Source organism: Furipterus horrens, unplaced genomic scaffold (assembly GCF_987537825.1).
Source record: "Furipterus horrens unplaced genomic scaffold, mFurHor1.1.pri manual_scaffold_10, whole genome shotgun sequence".
In the NCBI taxonomy this organism is placed as follows: Eukaryota; Metazoa; Chordata; class Mammalia; order Chiroptera; family Furipteridae; genus Furipterus; species Furipterus horrens.
The window spans coordinates 74,345,023-74,372,807 of record NW_028327180.1 but is presented as its reverse complement, the minus strand read 5'-3'; the positions used below and the strand labels follow the sequence as shown (position 1 = coordinate 74,372,807).

The following is a 27,785-nucleotide window of genomic DNA, read 5'->3' as shown; positions in this document are numbered from 1 at the left end:
AAGTGGTGGCTTGCTTGATTTTTTTCTGTGAAGAAGCTGGAAGTCTACCCTCTCCTCCCCCAGGAGGCACTGTGGCAGCGGCTGTGCTGACAGGTCTCCTGGCCTTCTCGCTAGGATGGCCGGCTGTTCTGGAAGGCCGTCTGCGCACAGATCAGCCAGAGGGAAGAGGGAACTGCAAAGGTCCCCTGCCATCACTAATCCCCATGGCCCCTCCCACCCTCAGCCTGTCCTCTCTGTGGGTGGAAAGACTGAAAGGAGCCACAGCAGGACGAAAGCTGGGGAGACTGGCTCTGCTGGAGGTGGTGGAGAGGGACAGGTGGTGGGGGGCCCTAGTTGCGGGGGGGCATATCTCCCTCACTAGTCTCCTTATTTCTATGACCTCTTGTCACTCATTGGCCTAGGCTCTTTAATATTTCATGGCCCTTGGAGTCAGCCCCCTGCCCCAGCTCACAGGCCCCCTTTTGTCTGCCTGCCGCTGAATTGCTGAATTACTGACCCGAGGCTGCCTCTGACTTCCCCCAGCTGGCCCTGACACCTTCCCTGTCCCTCCTGACCTGCGTCCCTGACACCTCTACTTGTCATACCCTCCATCTCTCATACTCATCCTCTCCCCTTCTCTCACATCTCTGACCATCTCTTTGCCCTTTCTCTCCATTTTCCTCTTTTGTTGGCCTTCTCCTCCCAAGCAGAACAGAAACCTCAGCGACTGGTCCGCCTGCCTGCCTCACCCCTCCCGGGTCCACCCCTTCCTGCCCCCTCCCCCCAGCCATGCTGGCCGTGAGAGCTGGTTTTATTTATTTTTCTGTTTGTTTGGGAAGAGGGCAGTGGCAGTTTTGGGCCCTGGCTGCTGTGTTCTGCCTAGAGCAGCGGGCAGGCCGGCTGTGCTGGCCTCCCAGGAATGTGGCCGGGACGCCCCGCGCTATATTTACTCCCCTCCAGCTGCCGGCCCGAGCACGGCAGAGCCAGGCCTGCCTAGTGGCCCTGGGGGTAGCCTGGTACCCATCCTCCCCCATCTAGCAGACCCCACATGGCCTTTGGGCCCACTGTTCTCTCCCCTCTCTGTGACCTCCACTGACCTCCTAGGACTTTCCTGGCTTGCCAGCAGAAATGCTTATTCGTGGTGACAGTATAGCCATAAAGTGGGAGTTCTAGGGCCTGATCCGTGTGGGCCAACACCTGGTGGTGCCCCCCCACGTCACCTAGGGGCCTATCTTAGCCCTGTAATCTGGTGGCCAGAACTATGTAAAGCATCTTTCTGGGCCTCTCCCCACTGGGCCTGGTCCTTGTTCTTGCCACATCCCATGATCACTGGTAGGGGTGGGTGGGGTGGGGTGGGGTTGTAGGGGGCCTGACCAGGTATGAGCAGCTGTGTTCCCTGTACTGCTGTTCTTCTCCCACATAATTTGCCCTCTGCTGGAACTCCCAAGTCCCTCGCTTGGACATACATGTGCACACCTAAGTGTCCACACATATATGTGCACCATGCATGGACACATGCTAGATTGTACTCTCCTTGGAGGCAGGGCCATGCCTCCTGTCATTGACTCCCTCATTCATCAGATGCTTATGGGACTTTGAGCCTGCTCCTTGATAGCCTTGCAGTCGGTTGTGGCAATGATTCCTTCCTGTTCCCCCAGTGCCTGGCACCAGCTAAGTGTTTGAAGAGCTCTAGCTGCTACTCTAATCAATTGCTGTTCCCCAATTATTACAATAACAGTAATAAGTTAACTGGTAATGACAACAGCTAACCGGCACTGTGTTTCTAGCCTTCACTTCCTTCCATCTTTACAGTAGTCCATTGAGTTGGGTGCTGTTAGCATCCCTAAATACAGATGGGAAAACTGAGACTGGGGAGTTTGTGACTTGCCCCAGGTCATGCCACTGACAAGTGGAATTAGGACTTGGCAGAGACCTTCTTCCTTGCCTGTCTGTGAACACCATAAGGACAGCCAGGCCTGGTCTGCATATAGCTTTTCCTACACTTTCCACGCTGCCTGGCACACAGCAGGGACTACCTAAATGCGTGGTGACCACAGGCTTTACTTTCTTTCCTTCTTGAGATCTCCATATCCCTGTCAAGGATCCTGGCATATAGTGAGGAGATGGACTGATTGACCAGTTGGGTGAATGAAATAATGAATTAATGACCAGATGATTACTTGTGGGAATGAGTGCTCTCAACAGACACTGGGATGGGAGGCATGCTTGTGGTCAGACTGATATGTAGAGATCATTGGCCAAATAGAGAATCATGGGAAGTGAGGTGGGGGATAGGGCTGAGAGATGTGGCCAGAGACCAGTAGGCTCCTGGGGCAGGTCACATCTTCTCCCTGGACCTCAGTTTTTCCATCTGTCAAATGGGCTTGGGAGCCTTTGTCCTGGCTGGCTGCCTGCTGGCCTGAGCTGGGGCTGGCCTGGGACCTGAGAGGTGAGGGGACTGGTGGGAGGAGGAAGCAGTGGGTGGTGAAGACAGGAAGGTGAAGCGTGGAGCTTGGCTTGGAACCTGAGAAGCAGGGAGACCAGCCCTGACCTGACGCCCGTCCTCCCTCTGAGCTACAGGGTCGGGGGTGCGGGCTCACAAACCTCTAGCTACCCACTGTTGCTCTGGCGAGGGCTGGGCTTCCCGCCATCTGCATTGTCTATGGCCATGTGTGCCCTGAGGAGTTGGTCCATTCTCCAGGACCAGACCAGCTATGTCCACAGGCCCACTGCTCCCCACGCCAACCTCATGTCCACTTCCTGTTGACCCTGATGGGAGAGACCCAGCCTCTCAGCTCCCCCAAAGCTAGATGGAAAATTGGTTAGCTGGGCACCTTTAGTGTCAGATCTTGGTGGTCTAGAATTTTTAGTCACAGGAGTCTAGAATCACAGAGTGCTGGGGGCAGAGGAATTCTTGAGTCAGGATTGCTATGCTGTTGAGATTCTAGAATCACGGAACTATGGGTTTTACTGCTAGAGGGAAGCGCATGAATGGTCTTGTTTCAATCTTGTTTGATGCTAGGGGACATTGAGGAAATGAAGGGAGGGGCTTCCCTGTGGTGCCCTCAGGTGACATGAGTGTATACCTGAGACAGAAACCCAGTTCTGTCACTGGCCTGCTGCTCTGTGGAGATGTAGCCAGTACAGAGAGGCTTGCGTGGCAGCAAGGGGTTGTGGCTGGCCTGTAGGCACAGGAGGGGTCCTCTTGGTGGTGCCCACCCACCCGCTGCCCACGCTTCCCGAGGCACCAGTGTGAGGAGGAAATACAGGCTGTTGCTTCCAGCGACAGCCGGCAGGGCCGGGCGGCTTCCCAGCTCCCCCTATGATTCATGGCCGCCTGCAGCTCCCCCCCTCCCCTGGGGGCCTCAGCAGCCCCATCTGTGCAATGGGAGAGGAGGCTGTACCTTACAGTCTAGCGTCACAAAGACGATTCAGTTGGGATTCTTTTCAAGGCCACCATCAGGCTGTGGGAGAGTAGTCCGAACTAGCCAGCTGGACATTTGGACCCAAAACACTGAGAAATCCTTCTTGGAGTCACCCCAATGCCTCCAGTAGCTTGGAAGGGCTGAGTCGGTTCCTGGGGAGGAAGTTATTGGTATAGGGTTAATGGAGAGGAAAGGGTCCTGCAGTCAGTCTCTTTCCTTCAGGGAGACAGAGCAGTGAATGGGAGGGCTAGCTCACCAGGCTGTCTCCTGACCTCAGTATACCTGTCTGTGAAATGGAGGGTGTTATTCCATGAGGTCCTTCATTCAGGGTCTACTCTGTGCGTGGATATGTGCTGTGGGTACTGGGCATGTCGAGGCAAGTGGTGGGGCGGGGAAGGGGGCCCCTTGGCTGCAGACATGGGGTGGGAGTGTGACTTGGCTGAAGGAGTGACTTGGAAGAAGGAATGAGGTGGGGGAGATAAGGAGCTGGCCAGTTAGGCAATGTCTAGAGGAAAATCCCAGCCGATCTCAGGAAGTGTTTCCTCCACTGGTCTCTTGGGAGGAAGGCAAAGCAAGCAGGAAGGAGGGTGGCTGGGGGCAAATAAGGGCCCCCAGCCAGTCCAAGTGGAGACATCCTAGGTCTGGAAGCTGGGTGGGTGTGTCCCTCACTCTGCTGGGCTGAATCACAACCCCTTTCCCCGTGCTCTGAGGCTGGGCCTGTGGTGGGGGCCTGGGGCTGCTAGAGGGGGCTGAGCCACAGTCCATATTTCAAAGCCTTCCCCAGGAGTTTCTTGGTACCCCTCCCATCACCCCCCCACTGCCTTGTCCTGCCCTGTCCTGAGCTGCCATAGCGGGGGTGGCAGATGCTGTTTCATCGCTGAGGCAAGTGGGAGGCCTCCGGAAGGTCCTCCTGGGAGGTTCCGGGGCGGGGGGGTGGAGGGTAGCGGGGGCGTTGGCAGCTGCCTCCCAACGAGCTGGCTCAAATGGCCTCCTAGGTCTCTTAGTCCCCCAGGTCTGGAGGTGTGTGGTGGTGCCGCCGAATTGAGACTGGTCCCTCCTACCTTCGCTACCCTCACTGCCCACCAAGCTTCTTGGCTCTGGCCCCCTCCCATCCCTGGCTGCGTCTGCAGAGCCCCCCGGGAAAGGCAGGGGAGGAGGCGCAGCGGGCTCAGAACAGCGGGTGCCCGCGCAGCCAAGTATTTGTGCGAGCTGTCAGAGACAGACAGGCATGTGGGGAATTTGGTGCGTGTGGGGCTGGGGGAAGCAGCCGGGTGGGCAGGCAGGCAGGAGGTGGGAAGCTGGGAGCTGGGGCTGGCTACCTCCCCCGCCTGTAACCCTGCAGAGACCACCATTCTCCCTGCCCAGATCAGAAGGTATATTCAGCCCTTCTTTCTGCCTGTACCAGTACAGTGTGGGGAGTGGGACTGGGACTGTGGCTGGTGTCTGATGACAGAGCTGACACTGAGGAAGGGAATGCCTCGGTAAGGGCCTGATCTCAGGAGAGGCTCTCTGGTAGAGTATGGAGCCAGCAGGAATCCGGGTTGTGCCCGACTGTGGCCTCCAGGAAATAGCAGCTGTCATGCTCCCAAGCCCCCCCTGCCCCCACCCCCAAGCCTGGCACAACTTGTTTCCTGGCCAGGGTCCGGCTGGGGCAGATTGGAGGAGCCTGGTATTGGCCAGCCTGGGTGTGGAACAGGCAGGATGGAGGGGGTCATGTTTATAAGCCTAAAGGTAGTTGGGCTGCTGGGTAGGGGCTCCAGTTATTATTTTGCTGAACCAGGTTGGAGTCACTTTGAGGAGGGTACAACAGCCCTTATCTTCCTGGACAAAGACCCCAATTTGGTAACCTTTGTGGTCTCCTCCTCAACAGTGCCTGTTAGGCAGGTCAGGGCCTAGAGCTGAGTAATAGTTGGCATTTCATAGCTGAGAGCCCAGAGAGGCCAAACACTAGCCCAAGGTCACACAGTAGGCTCCCCAGCCTTCCTACCCTCATGTGGGTGGAGCCAATGGGTAGAGGTGAACATCGGGGATGGGGGCTATATTTAGTCAATCTCGCAGAGCCAGAGGGCCCCTGGGAGCAGCTGTTGTTGGTGGGGGGGGTTGCAGACAGAGGCCTGGAGCTGCATTTAGTCTGCACAGAAATATCCTCCCCACCAACCCACCCACCCACCCACTGGCTCAGTGGCCAGGCTGCGGGCTTGTCCCCTGAGGGGCAGCTTGCCTGGGCCTGGCGGCCGGCGGGACAGGCAAGATGACCCGATAGGCTTTTCCCAGCTCAGGTTTCGATGAAACAGGAACCGGAGCTGCAGCCTGGGCTGTGGGGGCCAGGGCAGCCGGAGCCTGGGGGGCCAGAGCTGCCTCCCTTACTCCTCCCCTTTCTCCCCATGATGCAGCCTCCCCTTCTCAGAGGCCTGGGGAAGCAGCAGGTTATTTATCAAACCAGCCTCCCCACCGTGTCTGGCGGCTATGAGCCCAGCAGAGCAGGGTGAGCTGGGCGGGCGGGCCTCGGGATGAGCTCAGGAGACGTGAGTCACCCCATCCCCAGCAGCCCCACGAGGCCCTGCGGCCTGGCAGGCGGAGCAGGAGCAGACTCACGCAGTCCCCATTCGGCACACCCAGGGGCACACACTTGGGACAGACACAGTCACTCAGCTCACACAGTTCCTCATGATCTGCACACACAACTGACACGCATGGCACAGGCTTGATCACCTATACCGTGGACACTCCAGAAGCACACTTGCTGTTAACACTCACAGCCCCAGCCTCTGATGCACACACACGTTGGCATGTATATCAGCGAATGGACATGCACACTCACACATGTGCATGACATGCTTTGGGGAGGACCCCACACACTGCTCCATAAGGCAGTTGTATGTGTGCCTCATCCTGTCACAGGCTCAGGCAGTCGTCCTCAGGCCATAGCTTGCATGCAGATGGTAGCACAGAGTTGGGTCAGGAGCACTGACACCATGGAGCCTGGAGCATGCACATGGACTAGTTGGGGTTCCTCTCACCCAAATGTCCCCTCTTTCGACTCACACAGAGGAGGCCCAACCCTTGGCCACATAGAAGCAGCTGAGTTCTGTAAGGTGGGCGTGAGAAGGGAGACATTTTCTCCCAGTCTTTCTTCCAGACTGGCTCGCCCTTCCTGAGGAGGAGGCGCAAATATCAGGTGTGGCACTGCTAAACCTACCCTTTCCCCAAGATGTGGCGCTCTGGCCATGACAGAGCCCATTGCAGGGTGGGGGGTACGTAGAGGAGCTAGGAAGAGGACAGGCAGGAGAAGGAAAGCCATGGACTATTGGTTTTACTCAGAGTACCAAGTAGTCAGCCGCTCCCCGAACTTGGGGTGGTGTCCTTGGGGGTGTTGGAGATTGGAGGTGCCAGAGATTGAGGGAGTAATGAGGTCCCCTTATCTAGTGAGTTGTGCCCCAAGAGTCTGTCTGCCCATCCTCTGCTCACCGTGTCACCCACTTTCATCTGTCCCCTTGGGTCCCAAGCCCCTCATTATCTCCCCCTAGTTCTTAGTCTACTGGCCTGCAAAATAGGTACAGAGCTAGCATGAGTACAGGAGGGTCTGGGCTGCTAGGTTGGGGGGATGCCTCTACGCTTCTGCTGCCCATTGGGGCTAAGACCTGCCTTGCCTGGACAAGGCAGAACTGGGGGCATACCCATTTTTCATATACTGGAAAGTAACACCATATTTCAGATGAGAGAATTGAGTCTGATGAGGATGGCTTCGTGGCCATCTAACACCCAGATTACATACAGATTATTCCAGGCCTACGGGATTGAGACAGCCCAAAAGGGGTGAAGGGGCAGGTGCCTTTAAGGCCTTGGCCCAGGCTGGCTTCCACTTCCTGGCCACAAAGGTCTCTCCCATAAAGGCCTGGACAGCAGTCAGGGAGGGAAGAGGGGCTCAAGCATCCTGAGGAAAACAAAGGACCGTGGTCACAGTGCATGACCCTGAGCTGTGGACTTGAGTTGGACAGGCTTGATCATGGGCCTGTCTGCCAACCTCTCTGACCTCACTTTTGCCACCTATAAAATGGGTATGAGCCTTATCTGTGTGTCTCAAAACTTCAGGACCTGAAGTAGACCGTGGGGTGTGGTTCTCATCGTGTCACACCTGGACCTCCAGGTGAATGCAGCCCTCGCCATCCTCCACCTGACTACTCCACCAAAGCTGGCATTTTCCTGGGAGTGGTACCCCCACAACATGGACTCTTTAATTAGAATGTCTTGGAGTTGGCCTTCTCTAAAGCTGGTCTTAGATGGGAATGTTGAGGTGTGGGAGTGAAGAGGCTGGCCTTCAGGCCACAGGGAGGGGGAGGGATGGGAATGGGTTGGACCCAGGGCAGAAGGGCCTGGGCTTCTTGAGTGGACATTTCTGGGGGCTTCACATTATGAGAAAACAGAAAGAATCAAGGCTTTCTCTGGTCCCTGCCCCCCAACACACAGCGAGGCCATAAATTAGTCCCAAATTGGGACTTACGGGTGGCAGATGGGGCATTTGCAGGGTGGTGAGGAGCTTGGCACATGCCTGTGTGGAAGAGCCGTTGGGACTGAGAGACCGAAGAAGTGCTGACATATAGTAGGCAGGGCTGGGGGGCCAAAGAGAGAAAAGAAAAGGTTGGCAGGAAGTAGGGTGGGTTCTTCCTCTGGCCAGAAAAGGAAGTGTAAGCCTGGACAGCTCAGCGCTGCCCTCCTTGTAGCCTCTAGACCTCTTACTGTATGCTCATCTCCCCATGTTCCTTCAGGTAAGGGGAGGATACTCTATTTATTTGGGGCTGGGGAAACTGAGGCACAAGGGACTATCTCAGACTCAAAGGCAAACAGTTGCAGAATGGAGGCCACAGCCTTGATTCCCTGACACTCCTGGCTTGAGCTGTCCTTCACTGATGATGACAGTAAAAATCAGAACGGAGCTATCATTTATTGAACACCTTCTACACACTGGCCCTGCAGTGAGAACTTCACATTTGTCCTCTCTAGGACTCTTGATGGGGGTGGGGCATTTCACAGATCAGGGAATGGGCCCAGCAAGGGCAAGCAACTTGCCTGAGGTCACCTAGGATAGAGCTTGCAGAGTGGAAGAGGAACCTTGACTCAAAGCCCATGCGGATCCTTTCATAGTCTGTATTTGTGCCTCTGGAGGCTCCCACCCACCCCCCATGATCACACACTATGAGCCATGTTCCTAGTTGGGCCAGCTCCCTCCCCACCTATGCCTAGTCCCATGACTGTCTTAGGGACCCCTGCAATGGCAGTCCCCATGTTTGGACAAAAAGGCCTTAGAAAGGTGAGCCCTGTTGCCTTGGGTTCTGCAGGGGGAGTGGTTTCCTGAGAGTGGGGTAGGGGATGCTCCAGGGAGCAGCTTGCTGCCCTGAGAGATCTCCTTGCAGACAAATTCTGGGAAACTATTGTGACAGCTGCCTAGGGGCCTGGTCAGGGTCACACACTGCCCCATCCCCATCCCCCAACCTCCCACCTTCCTGGGGCTCCTTTACCCTCTGGGGAGCCCTGCAGGGAGTTGTTGAGAGAGTGCCCTTGAGCTGAAAATACCTTCCTTTCTGTACACTGGGACAGTCAGAGACCCCACCCCCACCCCCAGCAGTGTGCTGGTTAGCCAAAGACAATAGGCACAATGTGGCCCTGGGTTGGGGCTCACTAAAGGTCACTGAGTCGAGTATATGTTGCTGGAATCGGTGCTGGCCACAAGTGGAGGAGCAGACTCTGGGGTTGAGGCCTTGTGCTGTGTGGCAAGTCACTTCCCCTTTCTGGTCTCAGTTTCTGCATCTGTGAAATGACTGCGAGTCTGCTCTGCACATCTCCGAGGCAGGGGTAAGTCACAGTCAGACAGACTCACCCACATGCCCTTCAACTGGTGTCCCCATGGCTCCTGCAACCTTCTCACGCTAGCGCAGGATCCAGAAGGCGCTGGGTAGGCCCTAGAGTTGGGCCAACCTGGGTTTTAGTCTCCCCTGCACCATCCACAACTTGGGTGACTTTGACCAGTCATTGCCCTACTCAACTCTGAACATCAGTGTCCTCATCTGTGAAACGGATGGACCGTGGTACCTACCTCTTTAGGATGATGTGGACAGACCACCTGGCACCAGGATGGTGGTGACAGTGTAACTGTCCCCTCCTGAAGGCTGTCCTGGGTGCGGTCCCCCCAGCCTTGGTCTCAGGGATTCTGGGAAGGAGACAGTGCCAGTCTGCTGGCTCAGCTGGCTTGGCCACTGACCTTCAGAGCACCCAGGCTGTCAAGGCCACCTGACTGCCTGCTGGGCGGGCGGGTGGCAGCAGGGAGTGTCAGCCAGCTCCTCGCCTGATGCTGCCCTCTCCTGCTCCCACTCTCCTCTCCCTCTCTGCGCCTGTGTGTGAGCTAATTAATCTCAGCCCCCTTTGGGAAATTAGAACGCCGCAGCCTCGGCTTCCGCAGCCTCAGTGCCCGTGCTACTCCTGGGCCCAGCTAGACCCACTGTGGTTTGGGGGCATGGGGTCAGGGATGGGGGCAGCAGGAGGAGCTGCACAGGCATGGCTCTCCATGAGCCCCCACATCCTGGCTGGTGAAGGGAGGGCTCTGGCTTCTCAGCCCCCTCCCCTTCCCTACCAGACAGCATCCATAAGGATACTAGGTAGTTGCCCTGCTGGGGTGAAGCCCAACTCCGTGCCTCTTCCACCTGATCCTGGGGCCGGCATAGTCATCCCTTTATCCCACATTCTGTGTCAGTGTGGGGTCTTCTTGCCTGCCCAGCTCAAACTGATGGAGACATGTAATTGTGGAATTTTGCTTGGGAAATTAATTCAAAAAAGTCAATTAATTGGCAGTTTCGGAGGAGGCAGACTCCACGCCCAGCTGGTCCTACTGACGTTAGTGCTGACCTGCCTGAGAAGCTTCTGGGGCAGGCTGGAGAGGGACCCCAGTGACCTGGCTGGGCAGCTCTAGGACAGGCAGCAGATGCACAGGAAGGAGGAAAGTGCAGACCAGTGTCATGACCCAGAGCAGGCACCTTGAAAGGGTTTGTCAGCTGGATCTGCTGAGATATGCTTGGCACCCTGAGAACTCAGCCACTTGTCTCTATATTCAACAAGCCATTGTAAAGCTTCTGCTGTACACTGACCTCAGTGTCTCAGGTGTCCCCGGCCAACATAGACCACTGAATGTTTTGTCCCAATTCTTCTGAATCTCTTTTCTCAAGGAAAACCTCTAAACCTATACCCAAAGCCTCTTCCAAAGGGCTCAAGGGACATTTTTGGGTCCATTGTGTAGATGAAGCAACTGAGGCTCAGAGAGGATGTGACTTGGCCAAGTCATTCAGTTGTATCTGCCAGCAGGATGGAGTAGAGGTCGTATAAAGCTTAGACTTCTTCCTAAGAGCCAAACACTACCACAGGCAGCCCCTCTGAAGTAGGCCAGAGAACATGGCCAATACATCACACTGGCACCCCTAGAACCACTGTGTCTCCTCCCCACTACTCCCCACCCTCGGACATTTGTGTGTGCATATAGGGGCTTCCCCCACCATCCCACCCAATCCTCAGGATGACCCAGCTGGGCTGAAGCAGAAGGCCCCATGTCCCAGGTCTCTAGGGCCCCTAATGACAATAGCCCATCTAAGTTCTAGTTTCTGGAGGCGTGTGGGCTCGGCACAGTCTTATCCAGACAGAAGAAGGATAAAGGCTGGGGCAAGAGGTGGCTAGGCCTAGAATAGTTCAGGGTTACTGACCGCAGGAGGCCAACAAGATGAGGAACATGGGCTTTCAAGAAGTCGTGTGGCCTTGGGCAGGTCACTTGGATTCTCTGAGCATCATTTCTCTAGTCTGGGAAACAGCGATGGTCGTTTATACCACTCAGAGGGCTGTGGTGAGGTGCAGGGAGGTGTAACTGATTGAAGCATCTGACCTTGGCACCAGGCTGGGTGGGAGAGCAGAAAGTCAATGGGATTGTGTTGGCTCCAGGGCCTGAGAAGGCCAGCAGATTTGGGAGGGGAACCTGCTCCATGTGGTTGGGACAGGAGCTGGAGGACACAAGAAGAGGTGATAAATGTGAGGCACCCAAGAGCCAAGAGCTAGGAACCCAGAGTCCTAGGGCCTCTAGGGGGAGTCAGTCCATACAGCATCCGCTCCCGGATTTGTTTGGTGCATTGCCTCACCTCCAGGCTCCAAGTGGGCTCTGCAGTAAATTGTGTAGGCCTTACTTTTTAAAGGGGCTCAGAATAAAAGTGACTGTCTTGGGCAGGCTGAGCTGAGCACTTTGTGCTCCATATATTATGATGTGGTCATTAGTTCTGGGTTTCTTCAAAGACTGACCCCCAGTCTTGGGTTTAAGTGGGCCACACCCACTCCCTGAGCATCCTGTGTGGGCTAGGTTATGGGGTCAGAAAGAAGAAGCTTCCTCTGCTCACCTCACCTCCTACAAAATAAAAAGCCTGGTGCCACCTCCTCATCCACCAGCACGTTAGACCCTTGGCTGAATACTTGGGGTTCTCTGCATAGACTCTTAAACCCTTTGTGCATGTCTGTCCATTTCCTGCCTGGACTGGGAGCTCTCTGAGGGTGGGGGTTCAGGGCATATCTCTGTCCCATTCCCAGCACAGAGTTAATGCTGGACTTGGGATCTAGGGCTCCTGTTTTCCTGTTTCACAGATGGCCCTGTGGGGGTGTTGGTCAGCTAAAGTCACAGCTTTTTGAGGGGCAGAGCTACCATGGCCCAGGTGGGTGTGGAGCTGCTGGTGCTGGGGTCTCCCTGCAGACCTCAGGGCCTCCCCAGACTTCTCTGGGGCCTGCTGCTCCTGACCCACCTGGCTGACAGTGTTCTGGGTGTCCAGCCTTGAGTCCTGTACTCCTAAGAGCTTAGGGAGTGAGGAGTTCTGGCATCTCCCAGCCTCAGTTTATTTGTAAAATGGGGGTCCCAGTACCTCTCCCTGGAATTGCTTGGTGGGGTGGTGATTAAAACAAATAATGGATGCTTGGAACTTAGAACTCCTTGAGTGCTCCCCATCATTATCACTAACTGTTACTTTATTTATTTATTTATTTATTTATTTATCACATTATTATTCATGCTCCCAGCAGCTGCAGTGGCTCTGGGCCTGGGCAGAGAGCTCTGGTCTGCAGAGAAGTTGCAGTTTCTAATTAGTCCGTGCCCCAAGGAGAGGACCTGGGTTTTTTATTTTTGCTAGGGGATCCCACCTGCCCAAGGCTTCCGCAGGCAGTCATCCACTGGGCTAGGGCTGTGTCCCCTCTCCAGCCTCAGGTAGGGGGCCTGGCTGCAGGCAAAAGCCTCCCCAAATTTCCCCTGCCACTCCCTCCGCCTCCCAGACCTCCAGGGCCATGAATCATTTATGAGGCAAAAATGAAACCAATTAAGGACAAACTTTGAAAGCCTCTAATTGCTGTGCCTGGTGGCACCGAGGAATGAGGGGAGGCAGGCCAGGCCGGTGTGGAATCTCCTTGGCCCGGGCCTTCCCAGGCCTCCTGTCCCAGCGCGTCGCAGGGCGCCACGGCTCCCCGCCGCCTCCCGGCCGGCCGCGGATGTGCCTGCACAGCTCTGGCTCCGGCGGCGGCGGCGGCGGCGGCGGCTGCGTCTGCCGCTCCGGCGCCCGCCCGGGTCCCAGGCCGACTAATTAGGGCCGGCTCCCCTCCCCGCACAGCCCGCTCCAGGCCCGAGGTGATGGCGGCTGTTTCTGCCGTTCTGGGGCCCGTGACCCAGAGCTGGCCGCGTTTCTCAGGGCAGGAGCCAGCTCTGCTCGCCTGGCTTAACCCAGACAAGCCCAGGACGCCCTGTCCTTGAACTGGGAGGCTGGGGCTCCCTGCGCCCCCATCATGGGGTACACGCTCTGGGCGGCGCTGGGGTACATGACTTGGACAATCCCATTCAGTGTCGTGGGGAGAGAGACTCATCCCAGGGAGAGTGGAGGCGGCTGTGGGAAGGACTGATGAGATGGAAGCTGCGGGGGGATCCAGGGGAAGGGATGGGATGGGGCGGGCTGAGCTTCTGAGGTGTTGCCTTTGTGCACCAGGATCCAACTCTTCCTTTTGGCTTTGCCACAAACACAGTGATCTTGGGCAGATTCCTTAGCCTCAGTTTCCCCATCTGAAACTATTAGGCCTGACTACTTTTCTTCTGGATTTGGGATTTGAGGAGCTAGGTTTTATTTGCCCCCTATTCCCCTCTCTTGGGGGCTGTTGAGGGGGGTGGAGGTCGAGGGCTGGAGGGAGTATGGGCCCAGCAGGGCCTGCCTCACTGCCAAGAGCCCTGAGCACCAATGCCCAGCCTGCTCACCGTGCTGAAGGCCAGGCAGGCCCTGGGCACTCAGGCACGTTGTTTGCTGAAACCGAATTTCTGTGCTTGTGTTTTTCCATAATTATATTAGCAGGTGGGATTTTTCCTCGGGGAAGCGGTGGGAGGGGGAGCGCCACGGCAGTGTCCCCGCCCGCTCTGAGCGTGAGCTCACACGGCTTTGCCCGCCTGCCCGCCCGTAATGATTTTTTAATTATGCAGCCAGTGCTCGGAATTGCTAATCCACCTCCAGCCCAGCATCCCCTCCTGCAGCTCACACCCCTGCCCCCTCACTGGTGTCCCCAGAGTGGTGGTGCCCAGCCCTATGCCCATCATTGATGGTCGTGCCGGACCATGGCCACAGCATGAGAGGGGGTAGACCAGGAAGGGCTGAAGGGGCACCTCTTCAGCTGCAAGTGCAAGAACTTGGTGAGAGGGAGGCTTGTGGCTCTTTGTCCCCCTGTCCCCAACTCTTGGAAGGGGGCAGGGGAGTTATCAGTGCCTACCCCTTAGTGATGTGGCCACACCCATTTCAGGGACATCAGCCCATCTCTCCCGCCTTGTGTGACCTGCAAAGACACACACAGATGTATGATCTTTGTCTCTGTCACACTCACACATTTTGCTTCTCTTTTCCACACACACAGCCTCACAGTTACACAGCATAACATCACGCTCTGTGTGTTTCTCATATATAGAGCCACACCTGGGGGCCAGGGCACCCTCCGGAGACCCCATGCTGCCTTCCCTGCCCTGCAGTGGCCCTGCCCCCACTCCCCTGTTCCCATACACCCCCCCCCCCCACGGGGAACAACTCAGGTCTCCCTGCTCCCACCTGGTGGGGTGGCTTCCTGTGGCTGGGGCCTTCTTGAACCTCCATCAACCTGGCCTAAGGGAGGTGGCAGGGGGGTTGTGGGGGGTTTCTGCAGCACTGTGGCGGCGGCTCCTCTCCAGGCGCCCAGCTGTGGCATCTGTCAAGGTCAGATAGCAACTCCGGAACCAGCCGGCTGGGCCCCATGGCCCCTCTCGCCTCATTATTTTTGTGTTCCGGGGCTGCGGCGACACCTCCCTCCCTCCCTCCTCCTCAGTCTCCCGCCTCTTGCCTGCCTCCCCCATGCCTCTGCAGGGAGGGCCTGCGGTCTGGGGGCTTTTGTTTTCCAGTTTTTTCCATGCTCAGGCCAGGCAGGCCTGTAGACACTGGCCAGAACTGTAGGGTTTTGAACACAGACAAGGCAGGTGCCTTCCTCATGGCTGGGACAGGCTAGTGGAACCCTAGGTTGGTTTCTCAGGGGGACAAACTGAACCTGGGCGGAGCCCAGCTGCACCACAGCCCCAGTGCACCTGTGGGCAGCTTCCTGTTTCCATAGGGGCCCCAGCACCTGGCATCAGTTCCTGTGTATATCATCCCCTTCCCAGATGGGCCTCAGGCTCACATCCCAGACCCCTCAGAGGCCCTGATACTACTCACAGTCCACACGTACACGTACACACACACTGTTGTACACGTGGCAGAGACGTGTTGACACTCACAAGCCAGAAGAACCCACAAACACACAGCCACCATGTATACTATTATACTTGTGCACACACTCACTCTAGGGCATACAGGTACATCACCGATATAGATAGCACACATTTCCCCACAAAGACCTCTCTACCTGGTATATAAGCCCCATGTATACATCAGTGCTCAAACCCATAAAGAGTGACATCTCAGACTACACATGCACCTGGGCACACTCACAGCCCCCTGGAACATCCACAGCCCCGCAGACACACACACACTCAAAATTCACAGGTGTCTGACGCGCCTCCCAGATGGGTACACTCAGATGTAAGTGTCCATACTGCTGCTCCTCACAATGCACCCTCCAGCCTGAGCTCACCCACTGGGCCTTAGTGTTCCTGGAGCAGTTATACCACCCAAGCTTGAGACCTCCCCCTTGATGTGCTCTGTGTTTCCAGGGAGCCCCTGGACAGGGAAAAATGGCAGCTGACAGATGGCTGCCCTACCCACCTGGCCAGCTCTGAACCCAAGAGCACCAAGATGGAGTGGGATGGGGGTGTTCCAGGTGGGTCACAATGGGAATTGGTGACTCCTGACAGAGAGGGTAGGCTCAGGGGAGGTGGCCTCAAGCTCTCAGCCACTGTCTCTGGGTCCTTCTTCCTACCTCCAGCTCCTGATTAGGGTGTATAAGTGTTTGGGGGATGATATGTGGGCAGACTTCAGGTCCCCCAGGGTCTCTGGGGTAGCCCTGGCCATTCTCTCACTTCCTTCTCCAGCTGTGGCCTGCTGTGACCGCCCCTGAGAGGGGGAGGTAGCTGGAGGTTTAGCAGGGGCAGGGCCCCCACCCCCCAGGAAACTCAAAACCCTGGGCCAGCCGCGGGTGGCGGGTTGGGGCAGGCACAAAGAGGGCCTCTGTGCGGCCCGGCTGGGCTGCCCACAGGATTCTGGGGGAGGAGGCAGGAGCCAGTTTCCGTCCCATTCTGCTTCCTGCGGAGGCCGCCGGAATGCCCGGAGCTCTGGCCCAGACTGGCCTGTCCGGCCCACCCGCAGCCCCTTCCCCTGTCTTTTCCTGGGCCTTAGGGTACAGCTGCAGACTTTTCTGCAACAGTGCCCTAACGTGTTTTGACCAGAGCCTGAGAGCCAGAACCCATAGGAAACTTGGGGGGGTTCCCCTAGACTGAGAGCTGAATAACCAAAATCCCTCCCCTTGTGTGCCTCAGAGCCCTTGGCCAATGTTGGAGAGCCAGGCCCTGGAATTACACAGACCTGGTTTCAAGTCCTTGCTCTGCCACTAATTGACCTTGTGACCTTAGGCAGACCTTGTGACTTTACTTTCCTGAATCTCAGTTGTCTCATCTGTAAAAGGGAATGATACTAGAGTTATAGAGAGAATTCAGTGGAAAAAAATGCATGTTAAATGCTTCGCTCTTGGCAGAGAGTAAGCACTCAATATTAGGGCCTGCCATCATGAGGACATCTGGGGAGATGGAGGCGGATGGGGGCTGGGTGCTTCTTGCCCCAATAAGCCTCATGTCATCTGCAGCTTGGTCCCAACCCTATGATCTGCCCAAAACCCTTCTCTCTAGACCTCAGTTTTCCTAGCTGCAAATCACACCAAGGGCCAATTTAGGCCCACTGGGGCCCTCCTGGGATTTGGAGAGTGGGAGGGGCCATGGTCTGGAATCTTTGTTTCTCTACCTCCTCCCCCAGGGGCCCATCTGGGATCATGTCTACTGCAGTTTGGGATGAGGAACACGAACCACTCCTCATTTTATGATGGGAAATTGAGGTTCAGTGTGTGTGTGTGGGGGGGGGGTCTTGGTCAGAGTCAATAGGAAGGGAAAAAGATGGAGGCACAAACCTAGGCCTCAGGACTCCAGTCCCCTAGCTAGTCGTGACAGACACCACTCCCCCTCAATTCCTTGGCCCAAGTGTCTCCAAGCCTGCCTTCCCTCGCGCTTGCCCAGTGGTGAGGCCCACCCGGAGGGAGGTCCTAAGTAGATGTGTGGGCTCTGATCCCATGTTGCTGTCGGCTTAGACGTCACCACTTTGAGAAACGTCAGCTAAGATCCAGGCAGGGGTTAACTGGGGAGGGCAACATTTTCTGTATATCACAACTGCTTATCAAACTGTCTGCCCTAAAAGGGGCAATAATAGTACTTCAGGAAGTGCAAATGAGGATTTAGTGAGACAAGGTATAAAAAGTGTTTGGCACACAGTGGGGCCTCCAAACATGTTCACGCTCATCCTCGTGGTCCCAGGTTACAGGTCGGGAAGCTGGCTCAGAGGCCATATGTCATGGTCACACAGCAAGGAAGAGCCCTCCTCATCCTTTTGACTCTCCCGGAGAAGGAACCAGGCTGTTGAGGAATACCTTGTCTTTATCAGAGGTGTCCCAGGCTCTGCATTTCACCTGCTAGAGCCTCAGGTCAGGACACGCTGCCTGCCTCCCACAGTGGCCTCATCCATAAGGTGGGCTGATCCCCTCTTCCTGCTGTTTTGGGGAGTGTTGTGAGGGAGAACAGAGCCCCATGTACTCGGAAGGTTTTCTCAACAGCACGCTTCAGTCCCCAGGCCAGGGGGTTGTGCCTGCCCTGGGAGGAAGGGGATATGGAATCCAAGAAATGGGATGCAGCCTCCTACCCCCACCCCGGGTTCTGTCCTTGGCAGTCAATTTTAGGGTAATAACCTTGGGGAGACACTAGTAGTATTGAGGGCGTGTCCCACCCCAAGCCATCTGCTGAGTGCTGGCATGTTCAGTGTGTCCTTGTATGTGTGTCCATCCATAGCTGGATGTGTGCTCTGTGCTCTCAGCCATGTCTGCACATCTCCCAGCCTCTTAAGACCAGTGTCCCATGTGCATCTCCTTGGGCCTGAGTGGGGTTTTTGTTCCCTCTGGAAACTCCCCAGGCTGAATCATGGAAATCAGAGACAGGAACCCCCCCACCCCACCCATGCACACCCAATTGCTCAGCTCAGTTCAACCACTATAGCCTGTGGTCTGCACTCCCTGCCACCACTGGCCAGCCGGCCATCAGTGTGTCTGTCCATCTCTCCTCCCTCAGAGGCCAAGGAGACCAGCCCACCAAGGTGGGTGGAGGAGTGTGAGGGGTTGGAGGAGGGACGTCTGGAGTGAGCAGGGAACTGTGGGGGAAGGGCGCGAAGAGCCAGGGTGTGCAAGTCTTCAAAGCTGGGCTGCCCAGGCTGTGGCAGCCCTGGCTCCCCTGCATAGCCTCAGGGTCCTGAAGGCTTCACTGAAAAGCAGCTTCCTCCAGGAGGCCTTCCCTCAGCAGCAGGGACAGCTGGGAGGCTGTTCAGCCAGCAAAAGTAGGGAAGGATTGGCCCCTTACTCACACCCTGCCCTTGGTAGTGGTAATGGTTGCACAACTCGGCAAATTTACTAAAAATTATTGAATTATTCAGCCACTTATAAATGGCTGAATTTTACAGTAGGTTAACTATATCTCAGTAAAGTTGCTTTTAAAAATGCTGCCCTTCGTCTCACGGCTCTGCCCTGTTAGGACCTTGCCAACCTTATAGCCACACCTCGCACCTACTTCTCCATTTCTTAGGAACCCTTTCAGGCTTGTGTCCCCTCTGGTAACCTCTCCTTATCCTTAACTCTCAAGCTAGTGGTCCCTTCCTCCAAGAAGGCCCTTCATTCCATGCACCACTCAGTCCCCTTCCTGCTCTCCTTTCACATTGGGCAGCCTAGCTCCTGTGCGGGGTCTCTGCAACACTGCCTCTCAGCACAGGGCACGGGCTGCTGTAGCGTGTAGCTGAACATCCAGAACATCTCACTGTGGGCCACCTGTCTGCATGTCTACGTGCTGACAGCACCATCCCGCCCCACAGTGCCCCACCCCCTGCTGTCTGGCTTGGGAGGCTCAAGATAGAGCCCCACTGGGGGTGAATCCTGGCTCCTCTGGGACTGAGGGTAGAGTGAAGGCATGGCTGCCACCTCTGGCCGCCTCCTTGTCAGCTGGCCTTATGATGTCACTGCCCCAGCATTCTGGGTTCCTGCCTGGGTATTTCCAAGCCACGTAGGTGGGGATACTCCCCTGGGGTCTGTGACATCTTGCCCCTTGACTATGTAAAGGTGACAGGCATGGTAACAACTCGGGGGGGTGGGGACAGTATCAGGGTAGCCGGGTCACCTTGCCCTTGGCTACTCTTGTCAATTGCCCAGGTGAGCAGAGGCGGTCACCAGGGCGGGGTGGCAACTAACATTTGAGCTCTGGGTTCAAGTTCTACCCCACACAGCACTGGCTCTTTGACCTTGTCCTGATAGCTTGAACCTCTTTGAGCCTCCATTTCCTCATTTCTAAAGTTGGTTAATGGTTCCTATTTCCCAGGGTCTTGGGGGGAGTCAAGGAAGGAGAGGAGACATGTAGAGCATAAGAGCACGGACCCTGGAACACAGCAGGTGTGCAGTAAATGCCAGCTGACAGGGTGAGTCAGTCAGTTAAGGGAGTATGAGTGCCACTTGGTGGTGGGAGCTGGTCAGAGAAGGGCAGGGTCTATGCCTGCTGGGGCTGATGAGGGGCTGGGGCTGGAGGCAGGTGGTGGACCCACTGTCAGGAGAGTGGTCCAGCTTTGACTCTTCTCTTCCTAGCTCAGCCAGTGAGCTTGAGCCCACAAGAAGTTGGGCCTCATGACCAGACCCTCGGGCCAGAATGGGCCGGGGCCCTAAGGAGGTGGTTCTCATCTGGTCTCCCCAAAGCGTCCGCTCTGCCTCCCTCACCTGTGGGTATATCCAACCGCTTTCTCTTGGTCCCCAGGTCCCTGAGCCTGGTATTCTCCGCTCGGCTCTGTTTCCATGTCTCTCAGACTGAAGTTGGTGCCCGGGGTCTCTTTGAACCCGGTCCCCAAGTCTCTGCTTCCCATGATGCTGTGTCCTCTAGCCTTGACCCTTTGCCCTGTCCTCTCCACATCCCCTTCCCTGACCCACCCCTCGGGTTCTCTGTCTCATGATCCTCTATCTCTACCACCTGTCTGTTCTTCTGCCCCCATGTCCGCCTCTGCCCCCCAACTCTCTAAGACTGGCTCCCCCCTCACCCCCGCCCCCAGGGCTCTGTCCCGCCCGTCAGCCCCTGGTCCCAGCTCCCGGCCGCCAGGCTCCTGCGCGGACAAAGGGGTCCTTTGTGGCCTGACCGCGCCTGGCGGGGCGGCGGGGCGCTGGCTCCACATTGCTGATGAAACGGAGCCCTTTGTTGTCCCTCCTCAGGCGCAGTATTTCTTTTTGGGGGCTGGATGCGTTCCTGGCAGGGCCGATGATGGATGCGCCCGCCGCCGCCCGCCTGCCCGCCAGCTTTCCCTCCCGCTCATTCCCGCTCCGCTTCAACGCAGCCCCAGCTCCTCCCCTGCTGCCTTGGCACTGCCAGGCCCTTCCTGGCCTGGGAAGGGTTGCTGTGTGCCCTGCAGTAGAAAGCTGGGGCCTGGGAGGTGGTCTTCTTTTATGTCCTCTTGTTCCATGAGTAGGGTGAATGGGTCCTGTGGTCAGGGGTCCACTAGGACCAGGGCATCAGCTTTTTCCAGGGTCTAAAGGAGATGAGCCAGATACAGGGGCAGATTCGGGACACCTTAGGGACAGGACCTTGGGGACTAGGTGTTGGTATCTTCCCACTCTGGGGTCTGAGGACAGTTATCCTGCATTGCCAAGCCCCCTTTGTATACCCCCCCACCTTCAGTTTCTGCAACTGACAAACCCCAGTGTTCTGCCTCCAGCACCTGTTCAATGACATATCACGTCCTCTGGTCCTGAGCTCAGCATGTCCCAGGACCTGGCGGGCTGGGAGTGAGTAGTCCCTGAGGAAGGACAGAAAGATGGAAGATCAGAGAGATTCAAAGAGAGGGCCTGAGATGAACAGAACGTAAGGTTTGGTCCCCACCACAAGAGACTCAGGATGGAGACAAAAGCAGTGGGGTTCAGCCAGAGCGCCAGCCCTGAACGCAGGCCGGGCTGTGTCGGAGGGAGCTGACTTCTAATTGACCTGCCAGCCCCGCACACAGAGCCAGATCCTGAGGCTGTGAAGAGGGAGGGGGGAGTTGAGCAAGAGCAGAGTTAATGCCGCTATCGATTTCTGCCACCAGCCAGCAGGCCGCAGAGGCGGGGGACACACAGGGGCTAGGGCGCAGACTGCTCCCCTCCCCAGCTCTCCAACCTGAGGGCGCCTGCATTCTCCTGTCTGGTGCTGTCAGGAATGTAGTCCAGGGCTAGGTAGCTGAGCTCACTTGGGAAGGGGCTGGGTGAGTTGACTTGCAGTGATGGTCTCTGGGAGTGATCACACTGGTCCTAGTCCCTAACACCTAACCCGTGCCACTGGTGCCTGGGAGGGAGGGATACTGATCTCTGAGGAGAGAGGCCACAGAGCAAGCCTGTTCTTGGCCCTTCGGAGAGAGGGTGGAGCACAGCCTTCCTTGGGGATACATGACCCTCTTCCTCTTACTATAGCTCTGACGTCCATGACATCTGAAGCCCAGCCTGGACGAGCCCTCCTTGGTTTGTCCCAGCAGAACCTGCCAGCCTGCCCGGCTCTTCTTCACCATTCATCTACTTTCACTATGAAGGAGCCTAGGTGGGCTGGTGCCCACTAGGGCAGGGCAAGGAGTGTCTGGTTTTCTGCTGATGCCTGCCATTTGCCTCATCCTGGAGATAGTGTTTCCCTTTCCTATGCTCGATCCTCCTTGTTACCACTCCTTAGCAGTTTTGGGACAGGGGCTCTGCCTGCCTGGGGCCTCAATTTCCCTCTCTGTGAGCACAGAGGGTTGGGCTAGATGACCTCCTAGGACAGGCTGAGTCCTATGACTGGGGGATGGTGGGGTTGACTGAGGACAAAGATACAGTATGTGCCGCCCCCAAGCCCAGGGCAGTACAGGCCCAACCAGATGTGTGCCTCCTCCTTGAGGCGCCAGCTGTTCAGGCTGGGCCCTGTCCTCCCGCCTCTCTTCTGGGGGGTGCTGGGCCAAGGCAAGCAGACAGGAAAGGAATGCTAGAGAGCCGAGGCCGATGAGGAAACTGCCACTCCAGTGCATCTGTTCCTCCCAGAGCTCCTGGCCAAGGAGCCTGACTGCTCACGTGCCTTAGTTTTGGGGCCTGAGCAAAACAGGCTCTGTCCTGGGAAGGGTCACATCTGCTCTCAGTTCCAACTTGCACCAGCCAGAGGTTTCTCCTACCCCCACCCAGGTCCAGCTGGGAGCCAGGCTGGAGCACAACAGTGAAGCCTGAATAGAGAGACAAGAGTGGGTCTGAGGTTTGGGAGTGAGAAGGAAGTGTGTGCCGATGTGTACACAAGTGTGGTCCCCATTCTTGCAGGCGAAGCCTTGTCCTCTGGCACAGTATCCACCTGCCTTCTAGCAGGAGGGTACATGCTCCTTGAAATAAGATTTCTGAGCTCTATTTGGCAAACTCTGTTAAACAAAAGCAAATCTAAAATGTCCTTTACCTGCAGGACTTGCCAGAGCCTTGAGATAATTGATATGTGATAGGAATAGCCAATGAGGATCAGGGACAGCTTCCACACTTTGTGGTCTACACCTTCTGTTGATCTACGCTTCAGAGGTTTTTCCAACTCCTCTTCTCTATAGTTGCATCAGGGAAGGCAGATTAGGAAACAGAGGATGACTAACCCCCACAAGTTCATAAACATCTCCAGCTCTCCTGCCTGCCACTGTCAGGTCGGTGGGCATGACCTGGTGGCAGCCATGGCTATGGACCAAAGCAAACCTACTGCAAAGGCAGTTCTGGCTGTGGAGAGCAAGCTGAGCCACTTGGTATATTCATGGGCTAGTCATTTCTCCTAAACCTTGTCTTCCTCATCTATAAAATAGGGCATTACTAGCCACTGCTCCATAGGGTTCTTGTGAGTCTTAACTGAGATAGTACAAATAAAAAATTCCTCACGGGGGTGGGGGGCAGGTAGGGGCTGGCACTTACTAAATAACTAGTCAGGCTTGTGGTTGTTAAATGGCAATGTGGTTATTGGTGGTGGGGTGGTGGTGGTAGAGGAGGAGGAGGTATTTACCCTGCCCTGACCCTGTATCTTCTTGTCCTGACAGAGTGAAGACACTTCCACGTGGACACCTGACCATGTGCCTGCCCTGAGCATCGAGGCCCACCAGGCATCTCTGTTGTGGGCAGCTGGGCCCAGTGCTTGTCGGAGGACCCTCTGTAGTTGGCAGGCTCCCCCAGCAGCGGGGTCTGGGCCTCGGCCCCACCATGTCGAGCCTTAGCAGTGGCTCCCAGGACACCAGCAGCGGTAGCAGTAGCAACAATGCCAATGGCAGCAGTGGCAGTGGCCCAAAGGCAGGAGTGGCTGACAAGAGTGCAGCGGTGGCCACTGCTGCACCAGCCTCAGTGGCAGATGATGCACCACCCCCTGAACGCCGGAACAAAAGTGGCATCATCAGTGAACCCCTCAACAAGAGCCTGCGCCGCTCCCGCCCTCTCTCCCACTACTCTTCCTTTGGGGGCAGTGGGGGCAGTGGCGGTGGCAGCATGATGGGCGGGGAGTCTGCCGAAAAGGCTGCTGCGGCTGCAGCCGCTGCCTCCCTGTTGGCCAATGGGCACGACCTGGCGGCAGCCATGGCTGTGGACAAAAGCAACCCTACCTCAAAGCACAAAAGTGGTGCTGTGGCCAGCCTGCTGAGCAAGGCTGAGCGGGCCACAGAGCTGGCAGCCGAGGGACAGCTGACGCTGCAGCAGTTCGCACAGTCCACGGAGATGTTGAAGCGCGTGGTGCAGGAGCACCTACCGCTGATGAGCGAGGCTGGCGCGGGCCTGCCCGACATGGAGGCTGTGGCGGGGGCCGAAGCCCTCAACGGCCAGTCCGACTTCCCCTACCTGGGCGCCTTCCCCATCAACCCAGGCCTCTTCATCATGACCCCAGCGGGTGTGTTTCTGGCTGAGAGCGCGCTGCACATGGCGGGCCTAGCCGAGTACCCCATGCAGGGTGAGCTGGCTTCAGCCATCAGCTCGGGCAAGAAGAAGCGGAAACGCTGTGGCATGTGCCCGCCCTGCCGGCGGCGCATCAACTGCGAGCAGTGCAGCAGTTGTAGGAACCGAAAGACTGGCCATCAGATTTGCAAATTCAGAAAATGTGAGGAACTCAAAAAGAAGCCTTCCGCTGCTCTGGAGGTAACAGCGCCTTAGAGGGAGGTGTGTGGGCTCTTGCATCTGTCTGGCAGTCCAAACCCACCCCCAACCCCACCTTTCCTGCCTGGGTGAGGGTCTGGGGGACACCGAGCCAATCCCTGGGCTCTGGGGTTCTAGGCCAGCCTTTGAGACACCAGCTCACTGCCCTACAAATCAGAGCCACATCCTGACATTCTATTAGGTTGTAGTTTGCAAGACAAGCATAAAACTTCAGGCAGGGGCCAGCATTCCCAGCCAGTACCCTAGCATTCTGAACACCTTCTTGGAGTTCTGGGTCAGGTATTGAGATTCCCATACACATCCTGAGTTTCCAACTTTAACACATGTCCTAAAGCTTCCTGTCTGTGACCTAATATTCTGGGACTCTCCCCTGTCCCATTTGGCAGGGTTAGGTCCTGTGGACCCTGTGGCTTTGAGAGTTAACCCTTTGACTTGTTCCTTCCAGAGCCCAGCCTTTCCCCCAAGGCCACCTAAGGACAGAGCAGTCCAGGTGCTGACAGCCCTGCTCCAAGGCCTGGAAAAACCCTGGGTCTAGGCACCTAGTTGATAGATTTGGGGTGCCTTGGGCCCCCAAGATCAGTCTGGTTGCACAGCTAATGGCTAGGGATCCTATGGGCCTGGAGTTAGGGGGTGAGCCTGGACTGTGGGCAAGGCCTGTCCACTATGGGATTGGCTTAAAGAAGGCCAAATGTTCCCATATTGCTTTCTCCCCACCTCATGGCTGGGCCTGTCCCCTGTCCCCAGCTGTAGCAGCCTGGCTTTGGTGCCAGGCCTGGGTACAAAAGCATCTTTTCAGCCTGCTGTCACTGCCCTGTCCCCACCCCTCTATGAGTGGGCTTGATGCAAATGTCCAGAATTGTTGGAAAACAATAATGGCATCCCAGCCGTGGCTACCCACCCCTGAGCCCCAAACCTCATACATCTCTGCTGCCCATAGAACACACCTATATGCACACAAAGGCATCCTCTCTTGTGTGGTGTAGACGCGCGCACACGCACACACAGCCCAGTACGCATAGGCAGTAGCCTCTTAATAAACACAGCAGGTATCCTTCCCTCCCACCACAGCTTCAAACACACTATACACTGTAGCAGAGCTCAAGGCATATATCCATATATGTGTCCAGTGCACAGGCTTACACGCTTATTCGACAAACGTGCATATAGCTCCCAGATGCACCACAACCGCCTGGCGCCTGTGGCCTTTGGACCGGGGAAAGGGGCATTCCTGTCTGGAAGGAGGGTTCCTGGGCACCGTGGCTCAGGAGGCCTCAGGGTGCTCCAGGCCCTTCAGTGACCCAGTAGGTCAAGGCTCCTTCTCTGGCCTGGCAGGATGGCGGAACTCCACAGGGTGCCTGCCTTTACTCCATGCCCATCCCTCCACCATGAGGCCGTCCACAGGGAACGTCTTTGCACCAGGCCCAGCCGGACCCTGACTGAACTCTCTCCTTGTTTTTGTCTCTCGCCCCCGCCAGAAGGTGATGCTTCCGACAGGAGCCGCCTTCCGGTGGTTTCAGTGACGGCGGCGGGAACCCAAAGCTGCCCTCTCCGTGCAATGTCACTGCTCGTGTGGTCTCCGGCAAGGGATTCGGGCGAAGACAAACGGCTGCACCCGTCTTTAGAACCAAAAATATTCTCTCACAGATTTCATTCCTGTTTTTATATATATATTTTTTGTTGTCGTTTTAACATCTCCACGTCCCTAGTATAAAAAGAAAAAAAAAATTTTAACTGCTTTTTCGGAAGAACAACAAAAAGAGAGGTAAAGACGAATCTAAAGTACCGAGACTTCCTGGGCAAAGAATGGACAATCAGTTTCCTTCCTGTGTCGATGTCGATGTTGTCTGTGCAGGAGATGCAGTTTTGTGTAGAGAATGTAAATTTTCTGTAACCTTTTGAAATCTAGTTACTAATAAGCACTACTGTAATTTAGCACAGTTTAACTCCACCCTCATTTAAACTTCCTTTGATTCTTTCTGACCATGAAATAGTGCATAGTTTGCCTGGAGAACCCACTCACGTTTATAAAGAGAATGTTGATGGAGCCGTGCTGAAGCCCCTCTGTATCCATCCACGTAGGCAGAGCTGCCTTGAGGAGCTCACAGAAGGGGAGGGAGCAGACACCCCACCCCTACCCCCGGGCCCATGCCAGGTGTGCTACATCCACAATCCCCACAATGGGATCCCCCACCCCAACAATGATTTTGAAAAAATGGAAGTTTTGTTTGTTTATCCACTGAGATGTGGGGAGCCCATGTCTCAACAGTTCTGATCCTGGCTACTTCCCTTCAAGAAAACAAGTCCCCTCTTTCCTGCCTGGCTGATGGCGACAGAAGAAAGGGCTTCTTTGCGTGGTCTCCTGCCGGTGGGGGTGGGTGCCAAGGGGGTCCCCCTCGGCCTGGGCCCCCTTGCCCATGGCCAGCTTCCTGCTGATGAACATGCTGTTTGTATTGTTTTAGGAAACCAGGCTGTTTTGTGAATAAAATGAATGCATGTTTGTGTCACGAAGCACTGCTGGCTTCTTGCTCTCCGGTTTTGGGGGCTGTTGCTGGGCAGGGGTTGTCTCGGACTACCTTGGGAAGGAGGAAGAATCACCCAGGGACACTTAAAGGGGAGATCTCTTGGGAAGTTAGGCCCTCTGGATCCACGGGGCGAGGGGGCAAGCAGGAGCAGCCCTCCTGGATGACAGGATGGAGATGCTGTTAATCTGGCAGTGACTGTTCCTAGAGCACGTCATCTGCCTGGTTGTACCCCAATCTCAGAACTTGGTCCTGCAGGGACCTTCGTTCACCTGGGGCCACCTCTATTCACCTAAAATCAACAGCACCTGATCAGTGCAAAGCAGCCAGCAGTCCTGGGGATGGGGCCTGAGCTGCCTGTTCAGGTTCTTATCTCATTACTTTCAGGGATCTAGTGCTCCCCAGTCACTGATGTGAGTCCCCAGGGAACAGTTTTAGCCCATGGGGACCTGGCTGTACTCAGCGTGCACACAGAGACCCGCACATACCCTGCTTTAGGCCTGAGGCCTGTTGGAGTGGGATCTAGGGTGTCCTTGGCTTTGTCTCTTATGACTATCCCCACCCTCAGAAAGTTTGTTGGCATAAGGTTGTCTGGGACCTCAGAGGCCAGATAACTGGGGAATTCACCCACAAAGCCACGTGGTTTAGGCCAGGGCAGCCGGAACAGAAGGGGTGGCTGCTACATACCTCGCAGCCCCCTACATGTCAAGAGACTGGCCTGCAGGATAAAGCCTATCACCCACTTGACAGGGAGGCGTTCTTCCTTCCCAGCTGCTTTGAGCCTGGCAGAGGGAGGCTAGACTTGAGGAAGAACTTTCTGAAGATGTTAGGCCTGGCTTCAAGTGGGCGAGGGCTTTCAGGATGACAGAAAGGGCAACTTCTGAGGTTGTGGGCAGAGAGGTGG

At 56.1% G+C, this 27,785-nt stretch overlaps 1 protein-coding gene across 4 annotated transcripts in view; it reads left to right on the top strand.

Moving 5' to 3' along the window:
• CXXC5 (CXXC finger protein 5) overlaps positions 1-26,870 on the top strand; it is a 33,282-nt gene extending 6,412 nt beyond the window's left edge. For 2 of the 4 annotated variants that reach the window (XM_090288198.1, XM_090288199.1), the window contains exons 2-3: positions 23,267-24,344; positions 25,838-26,870. In XM_090288198.1, coding sequence (XP_090144324.1) covers positions 23,427-24,344; positions 25,838-25,882 — 963 coding nt within the window. In that variant the 5' untranslated portion in view covers positions 23,267-23,426 and the 3' untranslated portion in view covers positions 25,883-26,870. Of the gene's footprint in view, positions 1-15,711; positions 15,774-19,563; positions 19,635-23,266; positions 24,345-25,837 lie in introns of those variants that run through there. The other 2 variants (XM_090288200.1, XM_090288201.1) reach the window with 2 other exon arrangements.
• Positions 26,871-27,785: the final 915 nt, after the last annotated feature.